This window comes from Gavialis gangeticus, unplaced genomic scaffold (genome assembly GCF_001723915.1).
Source record: "Gavialis gangeticus isolate Ggan-Ray unplaced genomic scaffold, GavGan_comp1, whole genome shotgun sequence".
In the NCBI taxonomy this organism is placed as follows: Eukaryota; Metazoa; Chordata; order Crocodylia; family Gavialidae; genus Gavialis; species Gavialis gangeticus.
In genome coordinates this window covers 84790956-84808612 of record NW_017729025.1, presented here as the reverse complement: position 1 = coordinate 84808612, position 17657 = coordinate 84790956, and the positions used below count along the sequence as shown (strand labels likewise).

The following is a 17657-nucleotide window of genomic DNA, read 5'->3' as shown; positions in this document are numbered from 1 at the left end:
CTACCTCTGCCACTCACCCCATTTGGTGCAATTCACCACACTCCTTTCCCCTCCCACAGACTTACCTGCAAGGTGCTGCTTTATATGCTGCTAGGCTGCATTCCTGGCTATGAGCATGCTGCAGCTTCTCGTGTGTGTGTCTGTGCATGCGCCCTCCCCCACTGCAGCTGCCCAGAGCTCATGCTTGGGCTGCCCTGTGGCTCCTCTGCACTGCCACTACTGCCTTGCCAGGTGGCTCAAAGGTAGCGGTTATGGCAGCAGAGCAGAGCCCAGGCATGGGCTCCAAAGCCATGTGGGTGATTGATGCATTCAAAAAATTCATGCAAGAATCAATTAATGGGTTAATCACACCCTTTATCTGCAATTTAATTGGCAGCCCTATTAAGAACTATTGCCACTGTAGGAATAATGAGCTAGATCTTTCCCACCCAAATGAGGATCTCCCTGAGACTGCAAAAATGACCACTGCTTCTCTGGCTCCTCTCTTTACAGTAGCATAAGGCTTGCTAAGGCTATGTTGACAGTTGTCTGGGTCTTGCTGCAGCTGCTAATAGAGGATACAGAACTGGGTGAGGTGTGACAGAAATGTGACACTTCCCGTGTTCCATCTCTTTCATTTCCTCTCTCCACCACCCCACCAAGTTTCCTAAGCCTTTTGCATACCCAGCTCCTAGGCACAGACAACTTGATGGGGCCAAGGAATTTGGCAAGTTCCTTTGTACTCAGCTCTTCGTTGTGGACCAGTGTTATTAAAAGTCTGGTGCTGTGCTGATGTTTCTTTAACTGCCCTTTAAAAAGAAGAGACAGAACTATATTTGGGAGAGGAAGGAGGCACGTTTCCCAGCCCCTATGCACCTTAATTTCCCAGCTTCATTCTCTTCCCTTCTCCAACCCAGCTGCTTAAAACAGCTCTTCAGCTGTTCAGCCAGCTGCCTAGTTTGACTGCAGAGATTGAGACGCAAGCATTGTCCTTGTGGTTCAGATCCTAACCTGTGGCAACGAGGAGTTTCTTTGTGTGGTTTATAATTTCTGTGCTATCCTTGTACAGCTGCCTCTCTTGGAATAATGCATATAAATCAAACACTTGCATAGGGCCTTGCACTAAATAAAATAGCTGCATGCAGATTGAAGTGTCATGATTATTACTGCCACAATCAAATGTTTAAACAGGAGAGACAAAGATCTACCTAAAATGAATGCTGAGGCACACACTTGCACTCACAAATTTGTGCATTAGTGTATCCCTGTAATCTATAGGTAATATACATGTAAATACCATTTAGCCTGGTTTCATACTCCTGAACCACAGGAATAATCTTCAGTATTGGTACATCAGTCTGTTCAGACTAATTTGCAGGTATTCCCTTCCAGAATCAAAGAGTTCTCTGCCCTGGGTGGTGGCAGTGCATGGAGTAACAGCTGCAGCTGGGCTGCTAGTGGTGGCAGTTCAGGGTAAAATTTGTCTGCAGTTTTGCTGAAGCCAATCTGACAAACCAGAGAAAGTCAATGAGCGCAGCCACTGCTATTTTTGCATTCCCTCTCCCTAAATCAATGCTGTGGGATGGTGCCCCAGTTACCCCCCTTCCTTGGCTACATTACTGCCCTCAACCCTTCCCTGCAGCTTTCTGCTGAGACCTGGTATGCTACTTTGTATACATCATTTGTGCACTGCCTAATATACAATAGATCTTTGACTGTTCTTAACCACAGCCTTACAATTAGGAGACTGCATTTGGGAACTCAAAGATTTAACCCTGAATTGCATTTGATGGTTTGGGTAACTGGGTGGTGGAGAGCACTGGCTGGTGCACATGAAGGCATGGGAATCGCTGGGTGCATCTACACATGAAATTAATGTGATGAAATTACACATGCGCCTGGGACCACAGCATGTTGAACTGGGTCCAAGCAGCCTCAGCTGGTAGTGGGCCTGTCAGCCCAGGGCTGCTCCTGCCTGGCTCGGTGTGCTGCGGTGGGGCTGGCTGGGGCATGAGGTTGCTCCAGTGTAGGGCTAACCAGCAGGCAGCCCTTGCACTGAAGCATGCTTGGGTCCCAGCCAGCCCTGTCAGCATGTACACGTGCATTGCTTCTCACTAAATGCTGCCATAGGTTAGTACTTGTATTTACAAGTATTAACCTGCGCCAGAATTAATTAGTTTCCTGTGCCCTAATAGGGCCACACTTATAGAGGCAGAGATTTTACTGTGGAGGTAGGCAGTTCCACAGTAAATGTCTGATGTAGATGTGCCCAGTGGGTGGCACTATTCTGTTAAAAATAAATTGGTGGCTTTGAAACTGTCCATCTCTTGGATTGCACTGGAACTCAGTTTTATGGCTTTCTCACTTATGTTGACAAGCAAATAAAGCTTGCCCTCCAAGGCTGAAAGAAAGTTAAAAAAACACCACCATTTCACATTGAGAGCTAAATTCTTCTCTTTCAGGAAAAAAGATTTGATTTGAATGTGAAGGCAGAAGAATGGTAAGAACTTTTCCCTTTATTTTTGTTGGATCCTACTGATAGTGTTCGCCAAATGTTGTTTGTCTCACTTTCTGGACCTGTTTAAAAAAAAAATCAAACATTTTTTGGATTGTAAACCAGAATATGCTTTTAACAAATACAAAATGCATACTCATCGTATGACCATATGTATTAATGACCCTTGAGCAGCCTTACATTTCAGCGGCTTCAGGTGTTGAACATCCCTTTAGGATATGAAGCAGTAGCTTAGCTATGGTTATCTCTCTCTTTTTTTTTAAACTAGCAACTCATTTCAGTACAGTTAAACATTATACATATATAATGTACCTTGCTTGTGCTGCATCTACGAAATACCTTTTATACACATTTTCTTAAGGCCAGCAATCAGTGTGTATTCATCTTCCAGCCACAGTAGCACTACCAAATAATAGTGTTTGCTATAATATTGCGTCAAAGGAGAAACCCTTATTAATTGTAGGAACCCCAATTTACTGGACGTGGTGGAGGATGTTCAGCTTCTTGGAAGAAGCTTATACATCCCTGGTCATAGATAAGTTTGTATTATAGCTGCTCATTGACTGTTACAGCTCCTGCTGTTGTGTGCTATGCCAGAGATAATAGCTAATGGATTTGTGTTCATGGACCCTCCCTGCCCTAATTTTTTGGGCATAACAAAAAAACGAAAGCCTCAAAATCAATATGCACAATTAGTAAAATGAACTTTCAAAAACTGTTTAATGAAATTCAAATCTCATCTTGTAAGAGAGCAAAAATTGCAACTGAGTGCAGAATTTGGCAGTGGCTTGTTGCCAAAATCAGATGGGCACACTCACTGGTAGGTCCAGATGTCTTGGTATGAAATGTCATTTGATCTAATCTTCAAAATTTTGAAGAAAATACACTTACCTGTTTGTGAATTGCACCAGGGTGGGAAGAAATCCTTTTCCATGCATTTTTTGTGTACTTAAAACACTTTTAAAGCAGATTTGACATGCCTGTTATTGTCCTCCATGAGGAATATTCTGGTTTACAATTCTTGGCTAAAAGTAGACATGAAAGAGGTACACCGCAGTCACCCATGAAACAGCCATGCTTGTACAGAAGGGTTAGAGAGTCTAAGGTGGAATCCTGGAACCACTGAAGTTGGTAACAGATTGCTAATTGATAACTGGGTTAGGATTTTACCCTAAAGTTTCTATAAGTAATACCCAGTAGAGGGCGATATGATCACATATATTTCAGAGACAATGTTTCAGTATACATACATGGATATGAAATGGTATAGTAATATATGGCCGCTAGAAGGTAATGTATTTACACTTGAAGAAATCAAAACAGGAATTCCCATTTCACAAAACATTTCAGAATTTAACATTTTTCATTTTTTATTCAGGATATAATTTGGTGGGGAGGGGGGGAGTTTCCAAATAAATAAAATGTTTTTAAAAGTTCCAGAAAGTTCGTGTTTAGAAAATATAAAAATAATTTTAGACTTTAAATATTAATTTGTATTTTATTGCACATTTCTGTTTGCTAATTTTAATGTTTTTATTTTTAATGTTTATGTTTTTATTTTTATTTCTTATTTCACTTTCCTTCATGGCAAATCACTACTAATAGTCTTAATCCTATTAACTGCTTATAATATGAAAAAGAATACTAGTTAAATATGTTGTTTTATCCAATTTTTAAAAAAATCCTTAAAGAGAGCTGTTACTTAGTACTGACTGAAATACCTTGTCTTGTAATTTCATATTCATGTTTCCTGTTTGTGTTGTAATGAAAGTTTGACACTTTGAAACTACTCATGGTACATCCTGAAATAAGATAAAAATGCAAAACTAAAATAAACTATTAAGATCTGATATTTCCTGAGATAAAAATATTGCCAAATGAACAATTTTTATTTTTGAATATTTTTGTAGACATTTTTATCAACATTGAAATATTTTTCAAAACCTTTGAATGTTGATGGAAGTCGGTGTGTGTGTACCCCCCCCCCCCCCAAATAATGAATTTGACTGAAAAATGTCCAAGTGGTTCTGTTTCTCTCTCACACATTTTAAGTAGAAATTAGACATCCCATTCATTTTACAATTTTAATTCAGGAGGCTTCTTTGTCGATTAGGTTCCTTAGGTTTAACCTCAAAGATAAAGGAGAAGTTTTCATTTCTATAAACTGCAACTATGTATAACTTTAGCTATTTTTAGAAAAACAAAACTATTGTACAGTAGTGCTATTCTCCCCTTCTTTCCCTTCCATATTACATCAACCTGCATATATCAGAGTGTGTGTATACAGTGCTCATCTCTGTTGCAATTCCTGAAATGAACTATGAATATTAGTATGTAAAATCTATGCACGTATTTTCTCCTAGTCATTGTTCCTGCCCACAAGATCTCAACATACGTTTTGGATATGATCTATGCGCAGAGGAGAAGGATTTCCTGTGTAAAAGGAAGTTGTACGTTGCTCCTGCTGTGAGGAATGTTCTCCAACTACAAGAGGATCTTCAGCATCATGAAGTATGTGAGCTGGAATCCTGGGTGTTGCCAGGCCCCTCCCATCACCTGAGTGCTTGGCAAACTGGATGCAAAGTCTGGATATCTATTATACAAATAATACCGAGAACTTGAAACTACATTTTTTTTTCCAAGTGTTGCTCTTCCAAAAGGCCTTTTTTGTTGCTTTGGGCTGAAATTTTCAACAGATACTCTCATCCTATGAGTGTAGAATGTTTAATCAAAAATAGCTCAGACCTCCGCAATCCAGGAAGAAAGCTAGAGATTTGGGTCTGACAGTTACCTTTTAGGGGTTGGTGAAGGTTGCTTTGACTCCCATGTGGTTAGGATGGCTATAGTATGCGGGTATGCTTAAATGATCTAATTCAGGGGTTTTCAACCTTTTTGGATCAGTGGCCGGATGCAGAGCTGGGGGTGGGGGGCAGGTAGGAAGGGTGGTGCATGGCTGAATATGGAGCAGCGGCAGCCCCCCACATCCAGGTGGGTGCATGGTGCTTGCATGGCAGCATGGGATGGTGCGTGGTGGTGCTCCATCTCTGCCCACCCCTGTGTACCCCCTAGCGCCTTCGCAAGTACCCCGGTTGACAACCCCTGATCTAATTAAAAGATGACTTTGTCTATAGGACAATGTTTTGCTTCAGCTGCAAAAATTAAATTTTAATTCTAATATCTGGCCTGCTTTCTCATGGGTTCCCAAGGAAGGGCTGACAAGCGGTGCCTTGTAGGGGGAATGCTGTTAATGTACAGCTATGACATTTCTGCTCACTTGCTTCCACTCCCACACATGGGCAATGCAGACATGAAGTGTTGAAGTGTCTCTGGGGGCCCCTCTGCTGCTGCTGTAGATATTTCTATCCTTTGCAGACTTGAGACTGGCAGCAGGGGGCACCCTCAAGATGGCTTCATCACTTCATTGCTTGCTTTGGTGGGTGTGGTGTGGGAGCAGGTGAAGAGGTTTACTTGAGTGTGGCACTCCTGAGAGTGCTACGGAAGTGTGACTGATACACCCTTTGTCTTTCTAAAGGCAATGTCTAGGTTGCCTCTATGCCTGTCTTGAAACTGCTGATGAAAAATAAGACCATCCCATGTGCTTCTATTCTGCATACTCCAAACCCAGATCTGAGAAGGTGAGGACACTGTGAAGGCACCCATGGACTCTGTTTTTGAAGTTGTTGTGTCTGGTGTGCTTGAAAGCAGAGAAAAGTGTTGTCTCTGGAAAGCCCTCACTACCGCAGTTCTGGGTTTGGAGTAGAAGTCAGTGGGAAGTGATTTTGTTTTGGCAATAACTGGGAGAGCAACACTGAGCCAGTGTAGACCTGCCTTTATGTATCTGACCATTTTGAAATGTGCATACTGTTTCCAGTTAAGACTCGGCTCCAACTGCTCTGTTTCATAATTGGTTTAAGTTGTGTGTCAATGCACATTAATTAAATTAAGTAAGCATTTAATCCATTTTTGGATTTAAAACATTTGTGAAATGTTTATTAAATCCATCTGAAGAAGGTTAGGGTTAGGGTTAGGGTTAAGCTCTTCAACAAATGTATTTAAAAATACATGCTCCTTGTTTTAGTCTTCTGAATTCCCAGAACAAATATTCTCCTCTTTAAAGGTGGTGTTGGGGTGATTATTGTAGTTGTGATGGTGCAGGAAAAATTTCAGGGGCGAGGATTTTTGTGGATCATACCTTTTTATTGGACAAACTGTATAGTTGGGAGGAACATAAATGAACTTTCATTTACTGCTGTTCTAAGGAAGGGTACCATTGTTCCAGTAAAAGATATCACTCACAAAAATCTTTGTCTTTCCTTTTTAAAGAAAATTTATGATCCTGAGAAAAAAAGTTTCTGAGGGGAGTGTAGCAACATTCTAGGAACTGTTTGAATTTTATCAAAGCTTGATATGAAGATTTTAAAACTATAATGCAATGGCGAATAGGGCAGTAAGCAAATGAGAAGATGGTGATGGTCAGGGAAATCTAACATTTTTTTCAACAACCACAGCACCTCGACTTAAAATCATTAATGCTCATTTGTTCTTAATAGATAGGGATGAACGTCAAGTTAGATCCATGTCTCATTCCAAACTTTGAGGAATGATGCATTAGGATTTGCTGCTTCTTTTCTGATCTAATGAAGAGAGGGGCTTTAGTTATGACATATTTGGAACTGAATTGTATCCCATGGTCTATTTTAGGTCCATTTCTAACTCTGAACGTTAATGTGAATTTGGTTTGTAGTAATATTTTTTCTTTGTTTGTCGAACAGGTCCCAGTAGTGGCAATCATGACAACAGGTGGTGGACTGAAATCGATGACAGGGCTATATGGCAGTCTACTAGCTCTCAAGAAATTAAATCTCTTAGACTGTTTAACATATATAAGTGGTTTGTCTGGCACAACGTGGTAAGGACTTGATCAAGGCTTTTAACTGATCTTTCTGTGTGATGCTAATTCCAAAAGTTTTGGAGTCAGTCAGTGCAGGTAGGAGAGACCAATCCCACTAACTCCTTGAAGTAGTAATATCAAAAAGCAGTTCAGGGTAAAAATTGTGTCTGTAGTTTGGCTGAAGCCAATCTGACAAACTAGAGAAAGTCAATTGCACGTGTGCAGCAGAAGGCTCAAGCAGCCAGGAGCACAGGTGGTCCAAGGTGACATGCTGTGCCCATTGAACTTGAGCATTGCCCATGCCCTGTGAATTCAGATTCCTCTTTTGGCAGCTTTCTCAGAAGGCATGTTATGTACATTCCTGCAGGGGCTCATTCTGGAAACTTTGCCCTGAAAACAAATGTTTCTGATTTTTAAAAGCCAGTATTTCATATGGCTGTCAAATTCACATGCATAGTTAGATTTTATTTTGGAAGTATTGTCAGGGAAAATAGTATTAATTAAATACAGGGAAAGATGAACACTTCTAGTAAGGAAGTACTGTTAAAGAAATGTAATCATTCTGCATGTTCCTCCCACAATTTTGTGAAGAATACCAAAAGTGTGCGGAGATTTTAATCCATATTAACATGATTATGCAAATTGCTTGATAATAGAGATATTTATTAGAAGGCTGCCAAAAGCATAACTAATGCTGTTGCGATACTGTCATAATTCAAAACCAATTCATTCTTACTGTGAAAAATTAAACACAGAAAATAAACTTCAACTTTCTATGCTAACTTATCCAACCTACACAAACCAAAGGCTCACACTTAACAATTTGATCCTCCATGGTGATGTAGTTTCTTGGAAAAGGAAATGTGAAACACTTTTAAAATGTAATAGAAAATCTTAAATGATATTTGCCCCCAGAAACTTCTGTAAAATAATTGAGTGGTACATGTTACAATACATATATTTTTTAAAATGATGGGAGAGAGAGATTCTGTAGAATTTTTTTCTCCATTTAATTTCTTTCCTTTCTTTCTTGTCTTTCCCCAGGACCATGGCAAACTTGTACAGAGATGCTTACTGGTCACAAAGAGATCTGGATGAACAAATTTGTGAGGCCCAGAAACATGTGACCAAAAGCAAGATGGGTTGTTTCTCTATGGATCGTATAAAGTATTATAACAAGCAGCTGTGCCAGCGAAAACAAGAAGGATACAGGACATCATTTATAGATCTCTGGGGGCTCATCATTGAGTATTTGCTAAATGATGGGGTATAGTAAATATACTATAGTATATAGTAAATATTCATTTATAAGCATGTGGAGCAAAGCTGAAAGTATAGATAATGTTTCCAGTGATACTATGTAGTTATTCATATCAGGAAAATCTATGCAATACATTTTTATTGACTAGAGATAAGTGAAATTTATGTATATTTAATGTATTTATTTATTAAGTTATGCATTTTGTTTGCATGTTCAAAGTTAAAGATGAAAGTCAGTATTTTCACCTTTATGAAACATCTAAATATTCACATTAGATGTGTAACTGTACCTCTTGCAGTATGTCCACAATCAGATCGTACAGAGGCAAATACCTTCTTCACCCACAAAATTTATTACAGATACAAAAATGCGAGTCCACATTTTGTAAATTTAAATTGTACACTCAAGAGTGGCAACTATTTTGAAAAGCTGTACCTAAATCACAGGAACCACAGAATTTTCCCACAGAGCTTGTGATCACCCTTTGGCCTTATTTTGCCTATAATAGCTACCAGTTAGGGCTTTTGGGTAACTGGTAGGTTATGAATGTAGTTTTTTTGAACAGGCCTCAAAGAGCTGATTTATGATTTTTAATTGCCTATGAAGCAAGGTGTCAAAAATGTCACCACATACATTCTCCCCAAATTTAGGGAAGTGGATGTGAGCATATTCAACATAATTGATGCTTTCCTTTGTGTTGCATTTCATAGCTTTCATAGAATATAAGGCAGGACAGGACCACTATACCATCTAAACTAACCTCCTGTATATTTCTTTCTGCTAAGCAACAGCCAGTTTTCCTATAGCAAATTCAAAAATATTAGTGACATAAAATATTTTAGTCTTCAATATACTTAAATGAGAAGAGACAGGAGAGACAGTCATGCCATGGCCCTTGCACTGACAGGGAATGTATTCAGCACTATCTAAATGGTGGCCTGAGGGCTGCATGAGGCCCAGAAGGGGTTAATTTGTGTCGCCCAGGCTTCCCCTGTGCTCCAGCAGCATCCAGTAGTCTCCAGGGTTTCCCTCCCTCCTTTGGCTTCCATTTCCTGCCCTGCCCCAGGGAGCAGTGTGGTGTGGCACAGCACAGCCCATAGTGCTAGTGGAGCCTGCAACGTGGGGCACCCACATGGCATGGTGCAACACAGGAGCCTGCAACTGGGGAGCTGAGGGTGGGAGCCAAGCTGCCTGGACTGCATGCATGGTGCAGCAGGTGGATGCCCACAACTTGTGCTGATGTTGTCTGTAGCCCCCAGGGGCTTATGTTGTACCGTCCTGTATTAGTTTATGCTCTGTACTACCTTAGGGAAATGACCCTCCCTCCTTAGTGTCCTGCCAAGGCTAATACAAAGATGTTTAAGAGAAAGGAGAAATAAAGCCCAGAAGACAAATTACTCATTGAGAAAATTCCTTCCAGACTGCTACAGATGATTCTGGCTAAAGTTCTGAAATATAGGGTTTAACTGTTACCTTAATGTGGAATTGTGAGTGTCAGGAGGTTGTTTGCGGTCTATAAAGGAGAATGACTAGGGTAGCCACAGATTCAAAAGCCAAAAAGAACCACCAAAACCAGCCTTCCTGACCCTAGTCCAATCCCATACACACAGGCCCAAAGGTTAATTGGAGCATATTTTTTTTAAAAAAAGATATCTTATCTGACTATAAAGCAGCGTGAGACAACCTTTTCAGCAGACGTGCCAGAAGGTTGGCACTCCTCAGGAACCATTGTACTTCTCCTTCTCTGCCCAATTGTTGCTCTGCTTTTTGTTCCTTGCTGTGTGCTCCCTGCCCAGTCTGTGACACCCTTCTAGATGTGCCACTTTGTTCCCTGCTCCCTCAATCTTCCACATGACAGATGCAGAGGCTGCCCATGCTACTTGTAGCATATGTGCCATGGGTTGGCTGACTCCTCTTTAAAGACACCAAGTGATGGTAAAGTTACTACAAGATTCTTAACAAATAAAGCATGTTTTCTTTTGAATTAGAATTTGGCAATGAATCAGCTGAGGAAACAAATATCAAAAGGCCCTGATTTTAGATGCTTGTAAATTTAAGAGTCTTGGGATGAAATTATTTATATTTTCTATAAGTGCAGAAGTTGACTTGAAATTAAAATGTCACGTAGTGTTTTTACCCTTTCTTGAAACAGTCAGATATAAAATAGGACATTTTTACCAGCTAAAGATGAAACCTGCCTTGGCTGGGATAACTCAGAGAACACTTCTGGAAAAAAAAAAAAAGCCCTATGGTGGATACTGCTGTACTCTGTTGATATTTTTCTTTTATAAATTATTAGATTTTTTTAGTTGAGAATAGTAAGCAGGCAAGTTTTTATTGTTTTTGAGTTAATCACTGAAATCCATTACTCCAGCCATAGTATAATACTTCCGTGTTTTTATGTGTACAGAATGAAACCATAGATTCATGGTTTCATAGTTAGTAGGGTTGGAAGGGATCTGAGCAGGTCATCAAGTCTGAGCCCCTGCCATGGCAGGAAAGAGTAATGGGGTCAAATCACCGTGGCTAGGTGATTGTCTAGCCTCCTTTTGAAGACCCCCAGGGTAGGAGCGAGCACCACTTCTCTTGGAAGTTGGTTCCAGATCCTAGCTGCCCTGACTGTGAAGTAGCGCCTCCTGATGTCTAGCCTGAATCTACTGTCAGTTAACTTATGGCCGTTATTTCTTGTTACTCCTGGTAGTGCTCAGGGGAACAGGGACTCTCCCATTTCCTGCTGGTCCCCCTTGGCAAGTTTATAGATGGCCACCAAGTCCCCTCTCAGTCTTCTCTTCTGAAGGCTGAACAGGTCCAGATCCCATAGCCTCTCCTCGTAGGGCCTGTCCTGCTGCCCCCTGATCATGCAAGTGGCCCTCCTCTGGACCCTCTCCATGCTGTCCACATCCCCCCTGAAGTGCAGCACCCAGAACTGGATGCAGTACTCCAGCTGCAGCCTGACCAGTGTCTCACAGAGGGGGAGGATCACCTCCTTGGACCTGCTCGAGATGCATCTGTAGATACATGACAAGGTGCAGTTAACCTTACTGACTGCTTCCTCACATTGGCAGCCCATGTTCATCCTGGAATCAATAATGACTCCAAGATCCTTTTCTGCCTCTGTGCTGATGAGAAGGGAGTTCCCCAGCCTGTAGGTATGCCACTGGTTCTTCCTCCCCAGGTGCAGCACCTTGCACTTGTCAGTGTTGAATTGCAATTGGGATAGGCCTGTCTTTTCCCAGAACATACAAGATCTTTGTCATATACCACCCAAATATCTTCCCCACTGGATTAATGTCATCGGTTACACACATTCTTTAAGAGCTTGAAGCTATCAAAGTAGTCCAGAGTTTATGGTATATTGGGATATCTTTGGCAAACAGGCTGATACTAGTCTTACAGAAAAGAGCATGACTGGGATTAAAGCATTTCACTACAATATTCAAAGCTCAGATCCAGGTTCAGATGGTAATGGTCTTTGCATCGTGGAAGAAGCTTTGCCACTGCCCTTCATCATAGCCACTCACATTTCAGCATGAGTAAAGCAAGACTTGCTTGCTTACTTCTTCAACTGAGAAGCTAATTTTCTGAAAGGCCAAGAAAAAGACAGAAGTGTAGCTTTCCATTCCTCCCTTCTGTATCAACCCACAAAGCATAATTGGAGGCCCAGAAAGTGTGGTCTATGTCTTTTCCATGTATAGTGAGTCACCCTGTGTGTATTGCTCTGGGGCACAGTCACTCTCAATATTGCTCCTGAAGCATTATGGTTTTGTGCCAATCTGCATGCAGTTAACTGTTTTTTTCTTTAAAAACAGAAAGACTGCCATAAACTCTCAGACCAGCAAGCAGCCCTGAACAATGGTCAGAACCCACTACCCATTTATGTGGCAGTTAATATCAGGGACAACTACAGCACTGAAGATTTCAAAGGTAATGACATTTGAGAGTGGTATTTTTCTTTAAACCTATTTTGTCATGGACCTACCTGTTCACTTATTTTGTTTGCTCTGTGATAGCACTCAGGGTCCATACAAACATTAGAGGAGGTTAGGGGGGGTTAGATTGCATTAAAATTGGCCACCTGATCTAAATTATTTTGCCCACATGTAGACCTTACACTTGGAGCTTTTGTTAGGACAGTGTAAGTGCGAACTGTATAGCAGTTCCAGGAAGGTTCACTCAAAAAAATGGCCAACTCAATCTAATTTAACTGTACTTTGGAGGTGAAGTAAGTTAGATTGGACACACCTAAACCAATGATTTCCTGCCCCTTGGGCAGGGGTCTGGACCCGATGATCTTACGAGGTCCCTTTCAGCCCGAATGTCTATGAAATATACTAAGCCAGTTTTTTTAGGGCTTTGAGCACAGAGCTGTACACTTTACATTTGTATATGCCTAATATATGTATCAGAAAGTGCAAGGGGCCTGATGTTGATAATGCCACTGAAGTCAGTGGTTCACCCTAGTATAAAATCAGTGTAAGTGAAGCAAAGCCAGTTTACCATGTGTGTAAAGAATTCCAAACCCGTGTACCAAGTTAGTTGCCTAACTGCTCATGTCTGCTTGAGTGTAAAGCAAGTGTATGTGAATATACAGGATCAACTACATGTTCCCAACTTTGAATATTTGGCGCAGAGCTGGTGCTTTGTATATCGGGTGGGGGTGGGGTTTAAACAAGACAAACTAGAAGGCTTATTCTGTTTACAGTTCTTTGATGTAGGTGATAGTTACATCTCTCTCCAAATGCAATGTGGAGGTCTGAGATCTAAATGTCTTTCTTTTTCATGGTCTTGTTTGCAGAATGGGTTGAGTATACCCCCTATGAGGTGGGAGTTCTAAAATATGGAGCATTTGTGCGTACAGAGGATTTTGGAAGTGAGTTCTTCATGGGACGGATGATTAGGAAGATCCCAGAATCCCGTATCTGCTACCTTCAAGGTGATGTGCTGTAAGAAAGTATCAAGCTAGTGTATAAAACAAAACCTTAAAGTAGATAGTCAATAGTTACTGGTTAGTTACAATAATTACTAGTATAGCGTGGTCTTCTAGGAGATGCATGTATATGAAAGTGCATATAGGCATACCTGTTTATGTATTATATATATACAAACAGATCATTTCCCCAAAAAACCCTATAAAAATAACTGTAAGGTTGAAAAATCAACCATCAAAAAGTTAAGAAATGTCAACATTTGTGGTTGTCTGTGCATGCCGTTTTCTGTTAAAATGCTTCCAAGTGTTGATTAAAATAGGTTCCATCGAATCTCTTTCCCTTTGCAGGCTTGTGGAGTAGTATATTTTCTGTGAATCTGATGTATATCTTGGGTTTCTCCAACACTTCAGAAGACTTCTGGCACAGATGGACCCGAGACAGAGTAGAGGATATTGGTGAGCTATTTATAAGCTTCAACTCTGCTTTTCATTTGTTGTCAAATTGGTACTAACACCTGCCATACATTTTTAAACACTCTCTGCAGAAAGAACATTTATAACTTGCAGCATGTCTTTGTACAGTTGTGCAACACTACTTAGGCTAGTCTAGTAGCATCGTTGGTGGAGATCTCCTTCTGAGATGGGAGCTTCCATGATGTATAGACTTAGAGGGAGAAGGATGCAAATTATGGGAAAATATTACTTCTCTTGTTATAACTATAGACAAAATGAGCTAAGCTTCAGCAGATAGGTTAAAACTGCCATACATCTTGCAGAAAATTATGCTATATTTGCTACTGCATCTTGTAGACTCCTGCACAGAGGCAGAAAAAGTAATTGTGGAAATTGACACAGAAAACAATGGTGAATTAGAGTGATGGAAGTATTGTATGCTCTTTAAAAGCTATTTGTTGTTGTTGGTTAAATACATCATCCTAAAATCTGCCCAAGTTGTCACTGAAATGCAACAAGAATGACCAGGGGTGGATCCAGAGAGGAGCAAGGAGGTGCAGCCACACCCCCTTTGGCTGTGCAGCACATGCACAGTGAGTGCTCTGAGCTCCCAGCTGGCCAATGTGGGTTTCTGTCAGAGCTTGGGTATGACCACACTGCTGCATTCCCCTCCCCCCAGATCTTCCCCTGAGGATAACACCCAAAGTATGAACACACAAATCCATGGGTTTTATCACCTTTTCTCCTCTTCTACAGAGGAAGAGCCAGTCCTGCCTACAAAACCATATGAGCTGAGGACTCGCATGTTCACCCCTGCAGGCTGCCTTTCCAATACTCTTCGAGGTGTCTTAACAGATCGCATCTCAGTTGCGCAGCATCACAATTTCCTAAAAGGCTTCCATCTGCATAATGACTACTTAATGAATGACAATTTTTGTAGATGGAAAGGTAATATCACTGGTATACTGTTGCTTCCCATGTGGTTTGAGGGGTGTGGGGAATTTAATGAGGGGCCAGACTGGGATTAGAAAAGAATACAGATGTACCCTGTCACACTGCCGAAAAAAAGAAAAGAAATAAGTAATAAAGTTTGCATTTGATTTTGAAGTCAAATATTTGACCAACCAGTTGAATTGTACATAGCTGATAATATTTAGTGACTTGAGTTTGGTAGGACTCAGATTGGATCTCCTTGGGTAGCAGTTACCAGGGGTGGATCCAGGATTTTGTTAAGGGGAGTGTGGGAGCAGTGACTAGTACTGCAGGGATGGCTGCACTGTCGCTCCCAGTCCTGTCCCCTCTGCACCAAGGTGGACAGAAAGTGCTGTGGGAGCAGCAGGCAGGGACTTTAAGTCCCCTAATCACGTTAGAATTTTTCCTCCCCTCTGTCGTGCTGGGTTGTGGGTGGCCAGGTCTGGGGGTCTCTAAGGGCTGACCAGGGTCAGGAGGAGTGAACAGAGTCTAGGTATCAGGAAGGCAGAAGTCAGAACATTAGTCCAAGAAACTGAGTCAGGAAGCCAGAGGGCCAGGCAGAGTGCACAGTCAGATGCTGAGCAAGGTTGGGTAGCCAAGAGATCAAGCAGAGGGCAGGTAGAGACACAAGCCAACAGGACCAGCAAGGCAGTTGGGTTAAGGTTGAGCCCTGTTATCCAAACACTTCCTCTTCTGCATCAGGGGTTTATATGACAGGGAGTGAAAGGTCAGCTGACCCTGGCTGGCCACTCCAGTGGCAGGGAGTGGGTGGATGGTTTGGCCGGAATGGAGGTTTCTAGTCACTTACATCCCACCTGAGTGGCCAGGTGGAGAGGTGGCAGACTAGGGTGAATGGCCAATCCTGTCAGGCCTCAGTTCTTCAATACCTCCTCTCTTTCCCTCCATGTTCATTAGCATGGCCCTTCCCTTCCCCTCCCATTCCCCTTCTCCCACCTGCTAGTGCCACTATGCTCACATTCTCTGGCTGACCTGGAGGCAGAGGAGCTGGTCCTGCCCTGCTGCAGAGAGAGCTGGGCTCAGCCAGAGATGCAGAGTTGGTGGGTGGATTTTCCCTCCCAGAACCTACTCCCAGGCTGGCAAAAAACACCTGGAGCAGTGGTGACATGTAGGGGGTGTGTGTGCATCCCATGAGAGTGCTGGTGCACCCCATGACACACTGTACTCCCTGCTTAGGTGATGGGCAGGGGAGGCAGGCAGGAGCACCGATGCCCCCCCTTTGAGCACTGGCCAGGGAGTGGGAGCACTTCAGCTGCTTCCTGGCCAGTGTGATTGGCTGCAGGGGGATCCCCCACAGTCATTGTGCCCCCCCTGACTAAGGTGGCACCAGTCACCCATGACCCGGAGGCTAGGCAGGAAGGAGAAACCCACCGACTGCTCCTATCCCTGGGCTGAGCCCAGCTGGAGCAGCTCAAGAATGGCCTCCAAGGCAATTGGAGACAGCAGCAGCAGTAGCTGTGCGGCAGGAATGTGTAGAGGAAGTGCCACTGAACATGGAGGGGAAGGGATGCTTGGCAGCTGTAGAAAAGGAAGAAACTGAGGCCCCAGTGTAGCATGGCATTTGTGTTTAAATCTGCTCATGTATTAATATCCTTTGCTGTACTGGTTCCTGCACTGCAGATGGGAGGAAAGGGTTGGGGTGCTAGTGAAAGAACAGGGTTGTTTCTCTAGTAGATTTGCTTTTACATTGTTTCTCTTTCTGACCAGAACTATTTGCCTTTTAGATACTGTGTTAGACTCATCTCCCAATCAGCTCTTTGAACAAGAAAATCACCTGGGCCTGATAGATGCTGGATTTTTCATCAATAACAGTAGTTCACCACTTGTCAGACCAGAGAGGAATGTGGATATCATCATATACTTAAGTTACACTACAGGGTCTCACGTTTTGGTGAGGAGAATCACACTATTTGGACTTTTTTTCCCTATTTCTTGTTTTGTTTGTAAACATCTAGTATCCAGCCCTTTGAAATATCAATTATGATATTATAATTATTTTAGCTTTAATTAAATTACTTGGAATTATTGCTTTTCCATTCCCAAATGCAAGAAGAAAATCATTCTAGGAGAGAAAATTTGGCTACTGATTTGAATGGCATGAATCCTTGTTTCAGAAGCATTGATACATTCATTGCATTTAATTAATACATCTTGTTTTCATCTGGCCATCACTGATCTCTGGGCTTTAGAAACTGTAGAAGGGAGATAAGGTTCTGTAATAATATTTGTGGCAGGGGATACAGAGAGGTATGCTGCTAGGAGTAGGTCTTTCAATGCAGCAATGAATCTACTTTCAGTTTCTTCCTGTGATTCTTAGCCTGTCTCTTGCTGATTTATAAATTTATTGAAAAATGATAAAAGTATTATAAATATTATCAGTGTAAATATAATCAAGATCCATATTTTCTTGACTTGGGGTGTAGAAGGGATCTTTTGTGGTTCCCACTCAAATGTCTTCATCTTCACTTAGCATAAAATGACTAATATTGTAGTAGATTTCAAGACCCTGTATAGTAAAGTTACATAAAGGGCCTTGTTACACAATCATTTTGGGCAGCTCCTGAACCTCTTACCCCATGGATTGTCTGCACATTAACATCTGAAGCAGGTTTTAAGCACTCGTAGATTACTTAAAGTTATG

General features: G+C 41.7%; 1 protein-coding gene across 1 annotated transcript in view; it reads left to right on the top strand.

Annotated features, from left to right (window-relative positions):
• LOC109298786 (cytosolic phospholipase A2 epsilon-like) overlaps positions 1-17657 on the top strand; it is a 73979-nt gene that overhangs the window by 48489 nt on the left and 7833 nt on the right. The window contains exons 12-20 of the mRNA XM_019519064.1: positions 2442-2479; positions 4858-5005; positions 7267-7403; positions 8430-8652; positions 12456-12570; positions 13442-13579; positions 13922-14029; positions 14783-14974; positions 16741-16907. Coding sequence (XP_019374609.1) covers positions 2442-2479; positions 4858-5005; positions 7267-7403; positions 8430-8652; positions 12456-12570; positions 13442-13579; positions 13922-14029; positions 14783-14974; positions 16741-16907 — 1266 coding nt within the window. The remainder of the gene's footprint in view (positions 1-2441; positions 2480-4857; positions 5006-7266; positions 7404-8429; positions 8653-12455; positions 12571-13441; positions 13580-13921; positions 14030-14782; positions 14975-16740; positions 16908-17657) is intronic.